This window comes from Dermacentor variabilis, unplaced genomic scaffold (genome assembly GCF_050947875.1).
Source record: "Dermacentor variabilis isolate Ectoservices unplaced genomic scaffold, ASM5094787v1 scaffold_12, whole genome shotgun sequence".
NCBI lineage: Eukaryota > Metazoa > Arthropoda > Arachnida > Ixodida > Ixodidae > Dermacentor > Dermacentor variabilis.
Window position 1 is genome coordinate 33,628,974 of NW_027460280.1, and position 22,127 is coordinate 33,651,100.

Here is a 22,127-nt window from a genome sequence, read left to right on the forward strand (position 1 = left end):
CTTGAGTTAGGTTGTGAATTTTTTATTAAAAATTGGCAAAAATTGAAAAATTTCAAAAAACGAAACTCTCAAGTTTACAACTCTGTAACTCAGCAATGAAAGATGATATCACAATTCTGTGAATTGCATCTAATAGTACATCTAAAGCGGACAAAATTGGTATGTTACACATGAATATAAAAAAATTTAATCATAGGGACATACAACGTTTGCAAAACCGTTGTAACCAACGTAACAAATTCACGTAAGATGTAAAATTACATACTGAATTTGTCCGCTTTCAATGATCTAATGGATGCCGTTTACAGAACCGCGATATCAGTTCTTGATGCAGAGCTATGAATTTGTAAACTTTGTGCTTCTATTTTTTTCAAACGGTCAAATATTTGAAAATCGTGTTAAGATTTAAGCCCTAAATCGAAATTCCGCTTCCAACAGTCACTAGAATTTAACTTTCTCTTTCAAATGCAACAAATTTCATCAAAATCGGTCCAGGGGTTATCTCATAAAAACGTTTTTGCGTTTTACATGTATTTGAATAGGCCGCGTCGGAGTTGGGCCCGAGCTAAAGCTTCCTCTTAACAGCAGATGACATTTTCTCATGGGTGGTATTGGTTTGTTTTCCTACTCTTTAGCCGCTTTTTATTGTGTTTTGACTTATGTATAGATTGCGGTCACCGCAATAAATGTCAGTGCTGTGTTCTAGCTGTTGTTTCGTGTTTGCACTATTTCTTCACCATGTTAGAGGGGCACATATTCTATGCACAGTTTTGTTGGTGAGAGCTTTTTGCCAAGAGTCAGAGGGTTTTAGGTTGTTTGTTTGATATCACAAGTATTCGCACATGTGAATTCAAGGCAACATGAATGAAGTTACCATATCATCATATCTTGTTGAGAAGCAGGGTATGAATAACAGCGGACTCAAATAATTGCAGACTAACTTACCAGCTTATAATTAGTATAATTACATTTGCTTTCTGTTAAAAATTATTGTTTTTATGCAGGCGGTGCTTAGGTATAATTCACCGGCTACTTTGCTACCAGAAGAAGTGTCGAGTGCGGCTTCAGTACAGCTGGAAGGAGTTGTGGACATGTAAGTTGCCTTGAGCTCTGTGAGGGCACTATGGTGTGCTTTTCGCTCAAGCCTTGCATTAAATAGGTTAGCTTTACACGCGCTGTCGCTTCCTTTGGAAGGAGGCATTTTGATTATGGTACTGTTGTTTCATAGTGGTGTTCGGTATGCCTGTAGTTCTAGTGGATCTAGTACGGGCTTCTTCACTCTTATTTATTAATTGTCCAATTTAAATAGTGTATAAGTAACATGCAAAATATTGAAATGGTGCTATTGGGAATACAATGCAACCTCGTTCATAAGTTTTGGGAAAAACTGTGAGAAAAGACATACTAAGCGGGAAAACGTACGATCCGAAGTAACGAAAAAAAATTGACAGACTCAATTATTGTTGACATCTATGTAATACAAAGCGTCACGCACGGATCGTTGCGGCACGAGACACTGACGCGCATCAAGTTGGTGGTACTCCAGCAGCCCGAGACGCGTTTTGTTGTTTTCCTTTTGTGTGGTGTTTTAAGAGAGCGACGAGAGAAACCGAAACGAAATCGAGCTGGCTGGTGGCGCCAGATGCCACCGAAGCGAAACGTAATGCTTTCGCGCTGCCTGCTGCAGGGAACGGCGGCGCGTTTGGATTATTGCCTAAATAAAAGCGTGCAGTGCACTACCAATGGCACTACGCACCACGTGCTGTAAAACAGATAGGTGAAGATGCTTATCGTAATGTGTTTGGCAGCGATAGCTGTGAATGCTGCGTGTGACGACCCGGGCGGACATTTGCTGGTACCGAAATGCGAAACTGAGTGCGCGTTGTCGTTTTCACGCGAGACGGGAGGCTATATACTGTTCTCGACCACGCGCGCCTCGCGTTTTTTTTTTGTTCACACGATATCTAGCGGCCGGAAAACCTATACGATCGCAGTCTGCAGCAGGGAATAGTAGCGCGTTTCGGTTATCGCCTATTAAAAGCGTACGCTACCCTTCCGACGGCACTATGCTCTGAAACAGATAGGCGAAGACGCTTATCGCAATAGGATTGGTGGTGGTAGCTGTGAATGCCGCGTGTGAGACCCTAGGGATTTGCTGGTACCGAAACCAGAAACTGAGTGCGCGCCAGCATTTTCATGTGGGATGGGCGGCCGAGTATTGCGGTGAAGCTGCCGTGGCGGGCAGCTATATATACTGTTTTTCATCGCGCGCGCCTCGCGCATTTTCTTGTTTACATGGGATCTAGCGGCCCGAAGATGTATCGTACGATTGCAGTTTAGCGACGTACTGAACGTTGGTGCCGAAAAATCGTGTTTTCCGGGAACGTATGTACCGGTAAAAATGTGCGTAACTCTATTGGGTCATTTTTTGTGCTCTCGATAGTGAACGTTGGCGCCAAGATAACATACGTTACGGGAATGTATCAACGTGGTTATACTGTAATTGTAGATTGTTTGTACAAAGTTAGAAAAGTACACAATTTCTTACATATTTGTAGATTGAAAGTTTGTGTCAGTTGAATAGCATGTTACTGTAAACAAAAATATTGATTTTCTTTGAAATTCTCAACATGGTTTCGCCGGAGTTGGATTTTAATTGTTTCAGGGTGCTATACCACTCATTTTCCCTGCGAACAAAGATTGCCTACACCGAATGTGAGTCACATAAAGCAGCGAAAGGATATTTTATTTCACTATTGAAACCCTTGAAGTCTTAGCTGACCCGAACTGCCAGATTTGTAGATGGAAACATGGTGCAAGCATTAACCCTTTGAAGGTCAATGACGTAAATATACGATGCCGCGAACAAGTCTAAAAGTGGTCGATGCCGTATATTTACGGCGCCGTCTGTACGTTTAAAAGCGCACCAATTTCCTAACTTTTTCTTTTCTATCATGTGCTGCCACTATGTGGGAATACAGAGAATTTTTTTCGCGCACTTCCCTCTCTCGGTTTTCGTTGCATGGTTTTAGAGCTAGTTTACTCCCGTGCGTCTATATACTATCACTCACGCATTGGCGTGCGTGCGCAGGCGGGTGGCGGGTTGGGTTTTGTTCTGCGGGCGGTTTCGACTTCTTTTGCTTGCGAAACTGGTGGCTATCTCGTTACTAATCGCTCAAAGGGCTACCACTTGTTTCTCGCTCGTTTAGTGCTCACAAAGGTGCACATAGGAAGGATGCCGCCGTGCATGCGTTTCGGTTGCCTTTTTTTTTTTGGACACTCGCGAGAACTTAATTGCCTCTGGTTAGCGCTAAGATGACGATTAGCGCAAGTTTGTCACAGGCTTTGCTTTTTTGACGGAGATCGAATAGCCACTGAGCAACCACGATAGGTGCCTAGAGTATGAATACTATTTTGCTGTATGTTCCACTTCCTTCAAATTGCTTTGCCTGCTTTTTTTAGCTTGAAAAAAAAACTTGCTGACGTCGGTGATCCCTTCAGCAGGGTCTTTTATTAATGGCATGTCAAATGCATGGGAATGATATGTGTCTCAGGATTGCTCTCTTTAAACTAGGCAACACTAACAACTCATGAAAAAAAGAAAACTCTTCTAATAATCTACAACATTTATTAGGGATAGAATTAAACATGGCCACTTGCATGCAGTGGTAATAAATATATCTAATTCACTCAGTAACCGACATGAGGCCAAGTAGGATTTACTCGAAATAAGAATCAATTGGGGTGCCTCAATGCCATGCTTCTCCGTACAGGGGGGTGACACGTCTGGCTGCACCACTATATTGTATCAGAACATGTAAAGGCGCGCTGTGATGGACAGCGGGAATTTAGGTATTTCACTTCTTAATTACTTTACGGCACATATTGCAAGTATTCGGGGGCTTCTTTCGTGTTCCAAAAAACACTTACGTAGCACGTACTGAGCAACAGAAATCTGTATCGAGGGTTTTTCATGTTGCTCTACAATTTTCTCATGGTCACTTTTCATCTAATTATAATATTTGAGAAGCTGATTACTTAATTAAGACTAATTATGCAATTAAGTGGAATGATGAAATAATATATCTCCAAGTGACGGCAAACAACATTACCTTAGTTCTGTCCAGCTGCATGGCATTTGCATATTTTTAAATCTTAGTACATGATAGTTGGAACACCCTGTATAGCACCATGCGTTGCGGCCCCGCCAGTTGGTGCGGTGATCGGTGCGAAGCCTCAGTATATTGCGTAATGAAAACAGGTGTAGAGCTACACTCAAATTTTGCATTAGGGAGTATTGTAATCGTTGGTGAATTTTTATGGCTGATTCTTCAAAAATGCGATGAGCTTGTTCTTTCCCTTATGTGCACTTGCTGTATTGATGTTGCCCTTCTAAGCCCAAGGGTGTAGTGTCATATCTTGGCACAACGGCTGCATTTCGATGGGGGTAAAATGTAAAAATGCCCATGTACCATGCATTGGGTGCAAGTTAAGAATCCCAGGTGATCAAAATTAATGCGGAGTCCCCCTCTATGGCATGCCTCATAGTTATAATGTGGTTTTAGCATATAAAACCTTAGAGGGTATTTATTTCTTTTCCTTATGTCAGTGACCTGGATTTTTTTATGTTTCTGTAGGTTTTGTGACAATGGGTTTTGAAGTGTGTAGTACTATCCTCCCTGGTGGTGCATATGTGATTGTTTATATTTGCAGCACTGATCAGCCTACTCAAGTTCCTGCTGAGCCGAGAGTCAGACTTTGTCAAGAAACATGACATCTTCCAGTTGGCTAGTCAAGTGGTGAACATCTTCAACCTTTTCATTACATATGGAGACACCTTCCTGCCTTCACCTGGGAGCTATGATGAACTCTACTATGAGGTCATCCGTATGCACCAGGTCTTTGACAGCATGTACTCAATGGGTACGTAATTATTTCAGGTAGGGGTGTGCGAACATTCAAAACTTTCACATGACGAATCGACTGTTATGGTCTTATTGTCTTGTTTGATTCTGTTTTCAGACTGAGTAGCTACTATTTGTAAACACAGTTTTCGTGTAGTTCTGGAATATTTCAAAATGTCAACTGAGCACAATAAAAACATAAAATTGAAGCCAGAGTTTGATAAATTGCATCTGAACGCCCTTAGTGACATTAGACATGAGAAGTTATGCAGTGGAGCATGCTTTGCCGCTCAGGCAGCCAGACTTTTCTTGCTAAACCACGATCATTTACATTTGCCAGTCAGTCCTGAGTCTGTGAATAAACCACCTATGTGTTAATAATGCTCCATTTGAACTTTTAATAAACGATGCTTTGTAATGCGCAATGTAATGACAGAAAGAAGTAAATATACTAGAATGTGAACATAGTCTTATATTGAAGATGTGGCTGTTCATTATTTGAAAACTGTTGAAAGGTGTTTAATATTTGGTTCAATTTTATTCTATCACTACTCGATTCGAATTTGATTTGGTTTCAGAAATTTCTATTCATGCACCTCGAATTTGAAGGATCATTACTTGGAGGATACATATAGTGCATGTAAAGCTTCACATTTACAGCACCTTATTCTTGTACTGTGCTTGATTATTAATTAAGCTGTATAAATATTGACAATGTCCAATAAAGTCCAAGTGTGATTTTATCACACTTGGACTTTATACCGAACATGACGTTACTGACATCGGTGGTTGCCCTGCGCCGTGCGACTTGTGAGGTGTGCTTGCAAGCAGATGCATGTGTGTCTGTTTATTTGGTGTCTTCATATTTTATAATGAACAGCTACCAACTAGCCCAACAAGAAGTGCTTTTAATAATGCACTTCATTCATTTGACCATCTGTGTCCATGGAAGTTTCCACTTATTGTCTCAGTATTCCTTTGTGGTGGCAGAGAATTGTTATATTAAATCGTGTATAAACACACTTCATTATATTGAGGTTCAAAATACATTATGCTCCATGTACAAGAAGTTGTCAAAGTTACTTACTTACTTATACTGAGAAATTAATTGCATTGAAGTTCATTATATCGAGGTTTAACTATTTCAACTTATGCATAACACTTTTTTCCATTGTGAATCATGAATTCATTTTATGCAGGTTCATCATAAAACAAAAGCAAGAGAAAAACATTCCATAGGCTGCCGCAAACTGCAACAATATTTATTGCGATAGTGCATTTAAAATTCTTACTTTTTTCTTACTGCTTTACAAACATCTAAATACAGATTTATGACCTTTTGATCTGCCATGAAATCCTGATGTGTACATCTTTTTGTTCAGAGTATATATAAAGACATGCAAAATGTTGTTTGAGAGCCCTTAACCCTTTGACACAGTTCTGTTCTGCGGTGCTAGATGAGTTCTGTCATTGTTTCTGCTTGAACATGTATCTGCTAACATTTTCAGCACTACGTTACACAACTGGAGACAGCCAGTGGAAGGACTCTGCAGCCAAACTTTCGAATCATTTGGTAAATGTCAGGTGAGTGTGATGTTCCCTACTCAGTTATACAGTGCCTTAAATGTTTTTAGTGTGTTACCTGTAAATTCCCATGACAACCACTTTCTTTTTTATGTATTACCCCCCCCCTTTTTTTCCCTATTGTTCTCTTCATCATTAATGCATTCCCAATAGGCATAGATGTAGGCATTGAATATGCATTGAATAGGCTCTGCATTGACAGGGAATGCCAATGCAATGGCATGTTCGTACTTGCCGTCACCACCGGCCTTACACGTGCACCGGCGGCCACCGCCGCTGGTTCATGTCACGCCAAACTGTGAAATAGACCAAGATTGAAGATTGGCTAGTTTGTAAGTCATTAGAATCGCCGAAGTATTGGGGGAAAAGAATGGACAGAGAACAGGAACATGCTGAACACGTGTAGTCGGTGAACAGTGAAGAAAAAAAAAAGACACGGAGACATTGTCCGTGATTTTTCTGCTGCTTCGCCAATCTGCATGATTAAATACATAGCAATGTTAATGTGCACAACAAAATGTCTGCAGCATAACTGCTGCACTTACAGGTCTGAGCTTGATGCAGTGAATTTTGTTTGCAGGGTACGTTTGCATTGCAATTTGCACTCATTTTCTGCATTATATACCACCTGATGTCATAAATGTGAGCTGCCTTGTACAAACAGTGACATTTCTCTAGGGCCAATGCACGAAAATTCGTTTTCTATTTCGTCATGCTTTAAGAACCGCAGAATGGAATCACTGGAAGTGCCATGTGTGCCCTCCACCCCATCGTCTGCGTCACATGCCAGTGCTCTTACTGCTGCCGTTAGCAGTGCTGCTCGTCAGTGCGATGATGGCATCTCACATTGGCTGCCCAGTGCCTATACCCATCCTCCTTTAGAGTAATGTGTAAGTGCTAATGGAATGCACATTGACAGAAACCTCTGTCTTACAATGAACAACTTTCTTTTCTTTCTGAAAACTCAGACTGCAGGTTGCTTTGAAAGTTGTACTTTTGTGACAAATTTTTTTATGAACTTCTGGCTATGCAATGGGCTGGCTTTTGAAACCTTTGGTGTCCTTCACTGTCTAGTGCTGCCCTTCTCCCGTAATCAAGTTTTTTTTGAATTTGATAAAAATGCATAACCTAACCAAGACACAGGTGGGCCTCAGTTTGGACAAAGCTGCTCCAGCTTTGCCTATCTGCATGAAGCTTGTGTTGGGGTTATAATGTGGCATCTTTCATTGCGTATGTTAGCTGGTAAGGGATTAGTAGCTAAGAATGTAATGTTGCAGAACGGAATTCAAGTAAATTTTCATTTCAAAGATTAAGTTGTGAATGTTCTCTAGTGTCCTATTTTCAGCCACTATTATTGAGAGCTGATAGGTATGTCTTGAAATTATTTCAACTTAGGTTCTTGTATTTCCTGAAAATTGAATTCTTTTGTCAGAAAGATATAGTAGTACCGAGATAGGACGTACAGTTAAACCTCGATATAACTCACTTTAATATAACAAAATTCTCGATGTAACAAAGTATTTCACTATTCACAAGTTGGCACACGTATCCTACACGTGGCTGCACATGGCTGTGAGCGTGGCTGAGCACGTACGCAGCCGATGCATTCTGTTTTAGCGGTAATCTGTCACTTATGCAAAGACTGGGCAGGGCTGAGGTGGCATGGCATCGTGTGCTGTCTTCCTGCACGTTTAATGTTGGAGGTCATGTAATCTAGAGTTTCAGGGATGTGTTGAAGTGGGAGGCAGGTGAAGCATTTTCTCACAACTGCTGGCACTTTTCATAATAGCATTGTCCTACTGTGGGCGACACTATCAGCCACTGGCACAGACCGGATGCGAAAGTGTCGCTGGCTTCGCTTCATACCGCTGATGTGAAGATATCGGCGTGGAACCATATCTTTCGTCGCTGACTCTCAAACTCAACAAAATGATTTTTTTTCTCATTCAAATTTGATTTTTATCAGTGCCTGATAATTCGAAAGATCTTGCGGCCCCTTTCGTGTAAGAATCATCCATCGGTGACTGCACTTATTTGCAACTTAACATTAGACTTTAATTTTTCCCAAGTTATTACTCACCTTATGACCTTAAGACCTTACTATAACAACTGTACCTGAAACAATTGGCCACATAGATTATTTGAATGGGTTTAGTGACCACAAATTACGACAAGTAACTGTTGCTATACAGCCACCGTTTGCAGGAACTCAAAGAAAATGAGAGATTATAATAAAGCCAACTACAGCACCATTAACACGGAATTTACTTCCATTTTTGATAGCTTGTTGTTACCTTCTTTTTACAGTTGCTCAGCAGAACAAAACTGGGTTCTTTTCAAAAATAAGATGTCAAGATTACTAGAAAAGCACGTCCCTTTGATAACTGTAACTAATGATAAAACTAATCGGTGGGTTAACAAGGCTCTGCACTGACTCAGAAAAAGATAGATGCGGCTTTATAAGACAGCGAAAAATTCTCGTTCACTGTCTGCCCGGGATAAGTATGAGGAATGCCGTAAGACATACTGTTACGAAATTGCTGCTGCCAAGGAAAAGTATTTTTCTCAAGACTTCCCTTCCCATCACTCCTTAAAGGAACACTAAAGCGAAACAATAAATCAGTTTAGACTAATGAAGAATTGTTTGAGAATCCTGCAGGCAGTCATTTAAAAAAAAAGTTTGATTATTAGATGAGAAAATGAAGGTCTAAGTATCAGTATTTGAATTTCGCGCCGAAACCCCAGCGCTGGTACGTCAGCGTGATGTCGATGCAGGAATTCCAAAGTATATTTTCGCATTTGGGCCGCGTTGGCTGAATAAAGGTTCCCAAAACTTGCCATGTTTAATATTTGCTTCCTATAGAACACAATGTAGTCAATATGTACCGCTATATATAATTAGTAGGCTCTAGAAGATGCCATAAAAATCCAAGACGTCACAGCCCCCAGGTGCAGGAACTTAAGTAGGCGCCGCCACCCGTATTTCGTTCTTGCGCTTTTTCTGGCTTACCAAGCGTCTTATCGTTGTAAGAGTGGTGTTTTTGGTGTTGTGGAACGGTAATTTACTGATGCAGAAGAAATAATTTTTCACTTTAGTGTCCCTTTAAGATTAATCCAAAGAAACTTGGAAAGTAATAAGTCCTGATAGTGACAGTAAGTGCATTTCCTTGCATCATGAAGATAACACTTCTATCCCCGACACTGATTCCCCATATGCTTTTAACTCATTTTTTTCGTCTGTCTTCACTAGTGAAGATGACCATCTTCCCAAAATTCTCGAGCAAGGTTACTAGAGGCGCTTGCATGGCACACATTGATGTTACAGTCCAAAGTATTTCCAAAATTATAGAAAACCTTAAAATGTCTTGTTCTTCTAGTATTGACAATATCAACTCGAAAATTTTAAAGGATACTACATCACTCTCAAACATAATTTTATTCCACATCTTTTGGCAATAGTTAATTACTGAAAAGTTACGTTCTGACTGGGAGATAGCAAAGCTGGTGCCAGTCCATAAGAATGGAAATAAGAACTCACCTGGAAACTATCGCCCCATTTTCTTGACATGCATTTGTTGCAAAATGCTTGAGCATATTGTAGCTTCTCATAGTTACGCTCATCTAGAGTCTAACAGTTTTTTTTTCTGACCGCATAGGTTCTGAAAGGGTTTTTCTTGCGAGACTCGATTCTTTGAGTTTACTACTGACCTGCATTTTAACATGAACAGTGATGTTCAGTGAGATTGCACATTCCTTCACTTTGCTAAGGCCTTTGATTGTATAGCTCACTGCTGCTTGATATTAAAACTATCATTACTAAAACTAGATTCACTTACGCTAAATGGCCTTCGTAATTTTTAACAAAACAACAGCAATTTACTCTAGTAAACAATTATTCTTCATCAATTTGTTATTTTACCTCTGGGGTATCACAAGGCAGTGTTCTAGGTCCCTTACTTTTTCTCATCTACATTAATGACTTGCCTGGCAACATATCATCTTGTATGTGCATATTTGCTGATGATAGTATTATTTACCATCCAATCTACAACAATAGTGACAATCTTGCCCTTCATCGTATGTTAGAAAGCGGAGTGTACCCAGATCAGCTGAAGATAGCACGTGTATGTCCAGTATACAAAAGTGGGGGAAAGAATGACATATCGAATTATAGACCCATTTCTGTTCTACCCGTCTTATCAAAAGTTTTTGAAGGTGTCATCAATACTCGTCTCGAGAATTTTTTCCATAAGTTCAGTGTTTTATTACTACCTCGCAGTATGGATTTCTGAAAAACAAATCAACAGAGCAGGCGCTTTTAACAGTAAAAGAAAGAATTATTAAGAATATCAAAATGAAACAGTACACTCTTGGTCTTTTCTTAGATTTCCGAAAGGCATTCGATTGCGTTCATCACAACACCCTGCTACGCAAGCTCAACAGTTATGGCATACGTGGTATTGCATCTGACTTGCTAAAGAACCATTTAAATAACAGATTACAGTATGTTCAAGTTAATGGCATACCCTCAGAGAAATTGGCAATTCAGCATGGTGTTCCTCAAGGATCTATATTAGGACCGTTATTGTTTTTAGTATACATAAATGATATCGCTAGCATATCCGAATCGCCTAATCTGGTCATGTACGCTGACGATACGAATATATCTTTTTCATCCCACTCCTTGTCCCAAATGGAGGCTACGGCAAATGCATATTTAAGAAAGTTACATAACTGGTTATTGACGAATCGGCTAAGCCTCAATTTATCAAAGACTAACTACATAATTTTTCAGCCTATTAATACAGTAGAGAGTATCACTCTGAAAATTTTCTACGAACATACTGAATTAAAACGTGTTTCAAACCAGAAATTTCTTGGTGTTTGGTTCAATAAGAATCTTTCTTGGAATTTTCATATCACCAAATTAATGTCTGATTTAAGTAAAACAGTCGGCTGTTTGTGTAAGATATCTCATTTGTTGCCCCTCTGGTTAAAGATATCCATGTATTACGCACTTCTGTACTCAAGGTTATCTTACTGTATCCTTGTATGGGGAACTACGACGTCCAGCAATTACCTCAAATTAATTTCAATTCAGAAACGCGCTATGCGTGCCATTGAAGGGTTTCATGGTAGACCTTCAGATTTACCTACGTTACTGCTATTTCAGAAATATGGCATCCTTAAAGTAAAAGAAGTATACAACTTCTGTCTACTGAAGTACATCCATCATCATAGATTGTTCTTTTCTTGCCTAGATAATTCCAGCAGCCGTTATGCTTTTCGGATGAAACGTAAACTTGTTCCTATCACACGCACCAATTATGGCAAGCAAACACTAAGCTACCAGATTCCCACGGTAATAAATAACTTTCCCTTTGAAACTGAGTATTACCTTCCACAAAAACGCTTTAAAGCTACAATTAAAAAATACCTATTGGAACAAACGGAATGATACATTTATTTAGTCGCCATATTTTGTATTTATTTGTATTTAATTTACTACCTTTCAAATGTTTTTTTTTTCTATAACGCACATGTTGCAAGCTGTGATATTGTTTCTTTGTTTTAGGACTGATATTTTTATGTTTGTATAAAAAAGATATTGTGTCTTTACACCACTAATACGATAAGTTGTGTACTCAATTTATTCTTTTCTTGTACAAATTTTGTGCATGTTAACTTACTGCTTCATGCTTTTACAGTGCTTGAGAAATTCATTGTGTATTTTGTTGTGAAGTGCTTATGCACAATGCCAGCTGTTTTACGGGTGACAGGGACCTTGTCAGGCTCTTGCCTTTTGTCTTGGCGCCCTCTTTTCGTTGAAAAGAAAATAAACTTTCACTTTCAAAAAAAAAAAGAGGACCTTGAACAATGTATTGGTGAGTGGCGTAAGACCTGGCTAATGACTTTAAACGTTTCCAAGTGCAAACTAGTCACCTTTAGCCATAAACTTCATAACTCTAGTGGCCTCTATAAAATTGGTAACAACATTGTGGAACATACTACGCAGTACAAGTACCTAGGCACAAACTTAACCCCAAATCTTTCTTGGTCTTCACATATTCATTCGGTCTGTGCTAACGCATCAAGGTCATTAGGTTATCTATGCCGTAACCTACACAATTCTCCCTCCAGTGTATGTAAACTGGCTCATCTCGCTTTAATTCATCCTCAACTGAATGCACCTCCTTAATTTGGTCACTATATTGACACATGTACTTAACCTTTATTGGGCGAACCCGTGCCCACAAGACAGCCTACACTTATAGCACAACGATAGCGGTGAACACGGTCGGCGATCGTCGAAAATCTGATCAGCGGGTCAAGCGCGTCGGCTTTTATAGCTCTGTCATCGAATGTTCCAGATTAACCACTGGGACCCGCGTGTCTTCTACAAAGTTCTACACTATTCGCCTCGCGCATACATGCAATCAGATTACACAAGTTGCGGTGAAGGACAGTGGACGGAACCATCGATAACATTCCAGAAACTTCTTTTACATGCAGGCGCGTCCTGCGCTGGGCGATAACATTTGTTAGGTGGCAAAACGTGGTCGCCCGATAAAGATAAGTACACGTGTCAATATCAACAATATCTTATCAACATGTTAGAAGCCATTCAGAACAAACCCAGTTGGTTCATTGTGCATAACTTCAGATACTCATCCACCATAGAAATTAAACAAGGCATTTCACTTCAGCCATTAATTGTTGTGACATTGCTGTTTTATCAATATTCCACAAATTCATCACACCAGTATGACATCCTCTGTACACCTTAATCTCACTCATCAAACTTCACGCAGACTGCGTAACAACTTAATTGAGCTTGGCGCCCGTGTACGGTGATACTGATGCTTTTAACTTATTGGCTCTTCCACCAGCTATCTGTTTGTGAAATGACCTTCTGGATAACCTTGTATCAGAGCGAGATCACGAAAAGTTTTGCGATAATCTTAAAAAATATTTGTGCTCCAAAATCTGATGTTTTGCATTTGCCACTTTCACCATTGCCCTTGTCTATAGTGCTGTTGCCGATAAATCCATCTTTTTTTCTTTCTTTTTAATGTGAAAACGACCTTTTGTCAAATCCATGGCGACTGCATTTCAGTGGGAGCGAAGTGCGAAAGCACCTATGTGCTTAGATTTAGGTGCACGTTAAAGAAACCCAGGTGATCAGAATTTCAATATCCCCCTATAGACAGTGCCTCATAATCAGATCATGGTTTTGGCACATAAAACCCTGTAATTATTTTTTATCTTTTGCAAATCCGTAGTACTGTTCCCGTTGAGTTAAAATTGTTTTTTTGTTCATTGTTGCATTTTCATTCTTGTTCTTTCATTTTGAATGCTATTGTTAGTCCCTTGCTTTTATAGTGTATCTTAAGTTTTTGGGTTCGTTTGCATCTTTCTGCACTAATCGATGTTTTACTTTGTTAAAGTGTTAATGTATTTTGATCTTTATGTATGTATTTACTGTACTGCCCCTCTTGCACAGTGTCCCATGAGGGCTCTGTAAGGTATTTATCAATAAATAAGTAAATAAATAAATAAATAAATAAATAAATAAATAAATAAAAGGTTGAATTTCAACATATTTCAATATAACAAAGCAAATTACTGATTTCACTGTTTTCATTATTTCGAGGTTTAACTCTCATAGTAGACGAATGAAGCTTGGACTGACAACCTAAGTTTTTTTTGTTATGGTCCCTGTATGCTGCCACCCAGAGAAAAACAGTAATCTAAGCTAGCAAAATGCAGTTTCCAGGAAAAAAAAAAGAAGGCATTTGTGTTTATAGTAATGATGTTAAAGGTCCAGCTTTAAATTTTAATTGAGCAGTTGCTAGTCAAATAATTCAGCTTTAGGAGACCTAGCATTTGAATCATGAATAATTTGTCCTGCTGAACAGTTATTCCTTTCACCATGGCCTCCTGGATTTCACTGCTACAGAAGAAGTCTCAAAGGTTGCAATGCTATACCAAAATTTATGTGCATTGTATCTAATCTTTTTTTTTAATGAAAACTCGTAACACACTTTGCATTATTGGTGATGATGTTTTACATGGTGCACTAATGTGGACTTTGGGTCATGGCAAAAATGTGGAATGCATATTCAGGATTCCAGTATACTTGCTTAAAAGAGAGTACTGAAAGTGGGGAGTACTAGTACTATTTACAGTGATAAATGTGGAAGCCTTGATTTCACAAAATTTGTGGTTTAGTGATGTTCCTGTGTGAAAGCACTACAGCTTTGCTATATCTTGGTTCTGAGGTATTCTTATCTAGTAGCTTGTATCTTTTTTTTTTTTCTTTCTTTTCTTCCTCTCTCGAGCAACATTATAAAAAAGAACTGTTTGACAATGAACTTGGATTCCTGTCTTTGGATTCTGAGTGAACTCGGGAACGTGTTTCTTTTTACATGTTTTCACTGTGTTGACAATCCATCACCATGCATCGCCATTCTCTTGCGTGTATTTGTGCAGGGCAATTGTGAACCACTTCACACCAAAAATTGATTCTTGGTCTGCAGCCAACCACATGTCAGCACTGACGGAAAAACAGGTGCGGTAAAAAATTGCATACTGTTGCTGCATTCTATGCTTTGTAAACACACCACTACAGCCAAGGAGCTCAAGGATTAGCAGCAGTGTAATGTGACTTTGTACATTATTCCCCGAAGCATTACAGGTATATTCTAGAAGTATGCTTGTGTTTCACAACTCATGTCAATGGGGAGCAGAAAAACATTAAAGAATACTATTATGATGATAGTGCAACTGCCAACACATGTACAGTAGCAGATAAATGGAATGTAGTCAATCATGGAACTAAAAGTTCCGAGCATTTTCTTTAAATATAGCATCACAAGACGTTGACACTAGCAGTGCTGTCCACATCCATATGGTCTGGCATATTCCTGCACTATGCTTCCACTGTGTTAAAACACTGCTGGTGATAATTTTCCAAGTTGATTTTATAAGTTATAGAATCTGTACCAAATACCTTGTATTTCTGTTGTGTTTAGTGATGGTACTCTGCAAGCATGAAGGTCTGTAAGCACTGATATTTTAATTTATTTATCAAAGGGCCCCTGAAACAGTTCGGACAAATTTTGTAGATGCGTAGGGTACAGTTTAAGTAGAACATTCGCACAACAAGTTAAGTGAAGCGTTACGTATTAATGGAGCTACAAGCGATTAGAAGTTACCCTCCTCCCTAGCCATGCTTTTCCTCCTCAACTCGTTCGCCAAGCGAGCGGGGCTAAGCTCCGCCTTCACTGGTTCTGCGTCACGATGCGACGTCACATTGTCCACTTCCGGTTGTTTTGGAGCCCGCCCCCACCCGCGTGAGACCTCTCCGCTAGCCGCTTGGCCATCGACCCCAAGCGAGAGCTATCGAAGCAGCGTGCGTTGCGAGCATTCTGTCGTAGCGCCGAACGTGTCATGTATTCCGGTAACCACAGGCAAGCTGGTCATTTCGGCAAATGACTGGAGGCATAAACTCAAGCTGATGAAGGAACTTTAGCATAGACGTACGTGAGCGGCCTGATCGGTCTGCGCGGTCCATACACTTGTTGGCGCAGCGCTTAACCATCCAAACAAAGCACTAAAATTGCTCTAACCAAGTCTAAAACATTTTAAACATTTATAAAAACAACGTGTTGATGATTACACTCCTGCGAAAAATACACACCAGCAGCAAAGAAGAATACACTTCATTGCTGCTACTGTGTATGGTTGAGCTCTGTGCCACCAGGTGGCTGCACCGTGCAGACCATTCACATTTGCCCTTCTGCTCATCTCATGGCTCATCCCGTTACGGCACAGTCAAGCGGCCAGACTCTGTCCCCTTGCGCTTGCGTTTGCCCTAATAATACCGGACTCGCAAAACGCTATTGCGTTAGTAATCTTCTGGTGTAAAGTGACGGCCACAAGCGCGCAAATCCTGGCACCGATCGGATAGCGGCAGTCCGATGCGCAGCAGCCAGTTTGCTCGTACGCTGCCTTGCAGAGGGACACAATGTCGCAGCTTGACATATTGCCAGTCGCTACGTTTGCAGTCCACAAGGCAACAAAATCGAATCATAGTGCTCGCGGAAAGACTGAGACCGACTCTGACCGCGGAGCTCTCGTCAAAATGGAGTACGCTGTAACACAAGCAGACGACACTTGCTGTGTGCCGGAAGTGCTTAAGTGTACTGAAAAATTGTTCTTGTGCGTTCTCTTTATGTTACTTTCTTTTCATAAAAACAAATTAACTAACATTCCAACTATTACGAAGATCATTTGTTTACCATAAAGTTGGAAAAATTATCGATCACGCGCCCTTGTCAGCCAATTGGATAGCTCGCCCCACTGACGTCGTATGGGTGATTTCGGTCATATTGGTAGGGGCGGCTTAAAATTCCGCCGAGCAGTGTGCTGCGATCGGCAGCGATGTGCAGTTTTAAAACCATATAATAAATTACACGCTTTACGCGGGGCACTTAGATGTGTCAATTAATGATCAGAAGGACCTACTCTAGCGACTCAGTACGTTTGTAGAAAATCGTCAAAAGCGTTTCAGGGTCGCTTTAATAAAGTTCATCAATTGGAACAGTCTTCGGATGTCAAAAGTGCTGGAATCGGCATTATCATGCTACCACAATACTGAGAAAATTTGGTATGTCATGTAGCAGTAGGTAGTTATGATAGCATCAGCTTGTGGTGAAATAGCAGTCCTGAAGCTCTGTCCAACAGGTCCCGACCCTGGCGATGCGTTATTCCTTTTGTATCCATTCACCAGTATGCCACTAGCGCTGTGCGCTCTTGCAGCACCTAGTAGCACTGAATCTCCAAAAGCCATTAAAAGAATGAACAAAGAGTGCGTTAGGGGTGCCCTTCTTATGACGGTTCTAAAATATGACAGCCACCGCAATCACAGCAGTTGAGTGATCCTGAGAAATGAGATTTTAGTCCCAGAGTGGTGCTTTGTCCCAGTGTAGCCAAATAAGAGTTATTACTGCAAGAAAGATGGAGCTGAGGCAGTGATCACAACTGACCACCACCTATTTAGCCACTCGAATAGCCATTGGGCGGCTGCTGCCTGTGTTGTGAAATTCTAAATCAGCAAGTGTGGAGATGGTGCTTTTTGATATGGTTGGAGTTGGGTGCATATTAGGTAGGCAGTTTTAGTATAGCATATGCAGAGCCCATGTGTGTGCTATATAAGTTGCAGTTTCACCCAAAAGGCAAAGCGTTGGTAGCGATAGCAAAGTATTACACAACTACACAAAGTAAGGTTCATAGTGTTATCGGCCGTACAAACTGCAGCAAGCATTCGCTTATTAATTAATTATCAAGCATGGTGTCACTCATGCACAAGCAAGCAAGACCAGATCTTACTCTCCTGACTGCAAACTGCAAACACTAACTGTGATGTAGAGCACAAAGGGGAATTAGTGCTTGTACTGCCTCCCTGTTAAGCGCGGCTCCGAAACTTGACATTACGTGACCTCCAGCAGGGAAGCATGCGCAAAGAATGTGCACATGCAGCCACCAGCCACCTCGGGACACCTACCATTTGCACCTGCTGGATGGACATTTCTGCCAAGATAGGGTGCGGGTGACACTTGGCCGGACTAGATGAGGAGATGTGCACCCCCACTTAAGCATATATCACGTGACCTCCAACATTGGGCGTGCATCAAGCCACTGTCCTTCTCGGATCACTCTCGCATTCTTGCAGAAAGGGAGTCTGACAGATAGCATAAGCACACTATACTAATTTGGATGTAGCATTGCTGTTTTTATGTGGCGTGTGTAGTTAACGAGGCAACATGGTGGCAGCGTGCAGTGCTTATACTTTGAACCATATTTGCCCTTGCTACTTGCTCTTGATCATGTACACAAAAATAAATAAATAAATAATAATGGTGAAAAAAAAGGCGTTCACCTTGATGCATCTTACTGAGACGATACAGCATTACTGCTGACCTTTTGCTGTCTCGAGACCAATTTGCTTTAATTCATTTAGGCCTAATACTGCCCTTCCTCATATTGCTGTCGAGGCATTTTTTGTCGCCTGCAAGAATGCCTGCACTACATTAGATAAAAACAAACGATTCTGCTTATAGTTATCTCAAGGTGATCAATGTCTCTATCAGTATATCAAATATTTTCGAGAATTAATGCACACAGCTACATGCACTGTGGTAATTTTTCAAGCTTTAGTTATGTCTTTAGTAGGATAGTACCTTGAGTGCTTCATTTATTATTGGTCCTTTTAAAAGTCACATTAAAGAGAAGCATTAAATCAGTCTAGACTGGCAATGTATTGTGAAAAGCTCTATTGTTCGGGACAGATAGGTTGAATATTAGCTAGGAAAGTGGAGACCAAACTTTCCCGGATTAAATTTTGTGCCGTGGCACCAATGACATTGGCGTGACCTCACGAATTTTGCTGCATTTTTGAGCATTGTGCCTATTTTCATGCAGGAAAAGCTATGAACAGCTGCTAGGCTGCATATTTGTTTGCTTTCAAAAGCAATATAGTCCTTCTATACTAAGGTATGCTCAGCTAACCTGAAGAAGGGTGCTACCAAAATTCATGATCACACTGGAGCTGGTGTGGGAGTTTCAACATGGTGTTTCCACCTGTATTTCGATTCTACACTCCTTGTTTAGCTTGCACTTCCTCTGCTGGTGGTATTGTACCGCAAGCAGTGGAAGAAATAGGTATGGTATGGTATTCTACTACATCATACCTATTTGGTATTCCTGGCGTGTAACTTACCAGTCAATCTTAACTTTGTTATCGTGTCCCTTTAATGCAGTGAGACTTGTATGAAGCCAAGCCCTTGTTAGGGTTACAAGCAAAATGAGCAAAAAAAAAAAAAATCTGAGCGTTATTCATAAAGAGCCAGTGAAGAGTGCTTTATAAATTGACATTTTTCTCTGTGATCAGATGGTGCTAGATAATGCATGTTTTACTACCTTGCAGGTTTTGGATGTTGTGAGAAGCAACTATGACACGTTGACACTAAAACTTCATGACAATCTTGACCAGTACGAAAAGTACTCGGAAAAACCAAAAGAGTCTCCATTTTTCACCCTGATGGTGAGTTGAGTTTTTTTGCCTCTGTATGTTTGTGTGGGTGCACTTGTTTCTGTCATCATGCAGATTGTGCAAGGATGTGAAGTCTTCATAATATCCATATGCATTAATAATATGGCTCGATTTCGGTTACACTAGATTAAACAGGTTAAGACGCAGGGCAAATAGGATTGCTTAACTTGTTACTGAGCTCTTTTTAACCAGCTGTTCATTGTTAGTTGTAAGGTTATTTGGGGATGTGCAGATTTAACCAGGCCTCGCCTGCACTGATTTGCTTGAGTTGTGTAATTACTAATCAGCCAATGTCTGACTTTTGCACTCCCTAGGGACCGTGAAAACATTCGGAAAAAAAAAAAACATACCTTTTATTGCCCTCAAGGGCTCTAATCGCGACAGCTAAGTCGAAAATAGCTCTGAAGGGCTGCCAGTACACTTAATAGGCATCTCAGTGCTTGTACTGTAACATGAGATGGCAGTTGCACATCTGTATAACTAAGGAACACATACCGTATTTCTCCATCCTAACGCACCCTCGATTGTAACGTGCACCCGTTTTCCGTGACCAAAAAGAAGGAAAATAAATGCCCTCGATTGTAATGTGCACCCGTAATGTGCACCCGTTATAGACTGGCGTTGTGGCCTCCGAGATATAGGTGCCGCCATGATTGGAGGTCATATGTAGGGGCGTTTACTCCTCCAAGGCAGATGCACGCGAGCCTCCACCAATGGGTGCGCACTCTAGACTGATGTCACGAGCCAGATGGCTGGTAACTCCGCCAATGAGAAGATGGCTGCCCACGCTTGGAACTGGGCCAAGTCGCGTCAGTCGTGTGCGTCTACCCCTTGTCAGAGTGAATTCCCAAACTGATAATGGTGGTCTACCATTCCGGAAATATTATTCCGAGCTTACGATGCACTATTCGGGCCGCATGCGTTTATTCTGAGCCGTGATCCAGTGAAAAAAGATTGCAGCGAGCATCGCTGATGCTACGCTTTGCATAGTCTGAAAACAGGATCCCGTGGCGACGCACCGCTACAAAAAAATATCCTGTGTGTTTGTTCCATGGTGCTTTGTTTTGCTCCAAAGTGAATTTACGACGAGGAAAGTTTACCAAAGTCTGCTTCCTACTGTTAGCGGCAGGTGTGTTCTTGTACTGTGTTGCTGTGAAAAAAAAAAAGATGTGAGAAGGAACAGAAAAGGAACACCTATCACATTCTTGAAAATAAGTTTGGGAAAACACAAAAGAAAATTCATATAAATATTATGCTACATAAACCAAGGGTATTTAATTAAAACAATGAATGAAGAATTTTTTGTACCTTTCCTGCCTCGATCATCTTATCACCCCAGGTTTGTAATGGTTTCGATAAATGCATTTTATTAAGTACTTGTTAAATAGCAACTGATTCATTTTAAGCTTGGAAAACTAGTTGTATATGTGCCAGTAACATGTAAACCAGCGCAAAAGCAATTCAAAGCTGCTCTATTTTTTTTCCCTTTCAATGAAGCTAAAAAGCAGATGACGCGCAGCATTGTAGAAGGCACGGGGTTATTTTTCTCGTGCGATCTGGCATGTGCTGTAGTATTCCAATCACGAGAGCTCTACCAAACCAGTCATCAAAATACAAAAGTCTTTATTTATACTGAGAATTACGCATTTTGGAAGCACAGACAGTGGCCCCTTTCTACTCTTGGTGGGCATGAAAGTGCACCCTCGCTGTTCGCAAACCCGCGCCCCGCGTGCCTGAGAGGCTGGTTTTTCTGCAAAGCTTAGACGTCCAATGGCTAAGCATGTTTTACAGGCGAAATTTCGCCAGCAGCATGAACGAAATTTATTAACTGTTTTGTGACTCATACGAAAGCGGTGACAAGGAACTGGCTTCTGTGTAGCATGAAAATGTCCACTGAATTAACATGCAAAAAAAAAAGAATCTGCCAGCGGTGAGAAGTAGTCGGGGAAAAAAACCCAGCAGTAGAAGAGTTAATGAAGTCCACACCATTGTGTGCATGTGCCTGCAGCATTTGTGACAAGCAGCAGAAAAAAAATATTGCTCACCAATGAGTTTATCATTAGTGTTTATCCCCTAGTGTATGCATGTTGCTGGCAAGCGGTGAGAAACACTGACTGTTGAGTGAAAGAGGGAACTGCCAGGCTGTCAGTCGTGCCAGTATGGAAACAGCACTGGATGTGCTCCATTCATGCTCATGACCTCACAGCATATTGAAATCAAATGAAATTTTTTTCAATGTAATATATTAAGTACACATGCTCTCAACTGTGCTAATAGCCAGTTGGGACAGAAAAATGCCTATTGGAAATGAGCATAAGAGCACCTTAGTGACAATGAAGGAAATGTGTATTATCGTAGTATCATTGCACCATGTCATTATTGTAAATGAATATAATGTATAATTTGCCAACTCTTCTGAAAATTACATAAAGTCTACTGATTCAGGCTCATTCTATGATTTTATTACTGTCTCATCATGCTTTACAAAAGATGTATTCTGTTTGTCATAAAGTTTCACTTGT

At 40.5% G+C, this 22,127-nt stretch overlaps 1 protein-coding gene across 3 annotated transcripts in view; it reads left to right on the forward strand.

Annotated features, from left to right (window-relative positions):
• LOC142566046 (armadillo-like helical domain-containing protein 3) overlaps positions 1-22,127 on the forward strand; it is a 73,221-nt gene that overhangs the window by 46,734 nt on the left and 4,360 nt on the right. For 2 of the 3 annotated variants that reach the window (XM_075676755.1, XM_075676756.1), the window contains exons 20-24: positions 1,005-1,093; positions 4,714-4,923; positions 6,413-6,488; positions 14,982-15,060; positions 19,480-19,596. In XM_075676755.1, the coding sequence (XP_075532870.1) occupies positions 1,005-1,093; positions 4,714-4,923; positions 6,413-6,488; positions 14,982-15,060; positions 19,480-19,596 (571 nt within the window). Of the gene's footprint in view, positions 1-1,004; positions 1,094-4,713; positions 4,941-6,412; positions 6,489-14,981; positions 15,061-19,479; positions 19,597-22,127 lie in introns of those variants that run through there. The other variant, XM_075676757.1, reaches the window with a different exon arrangement.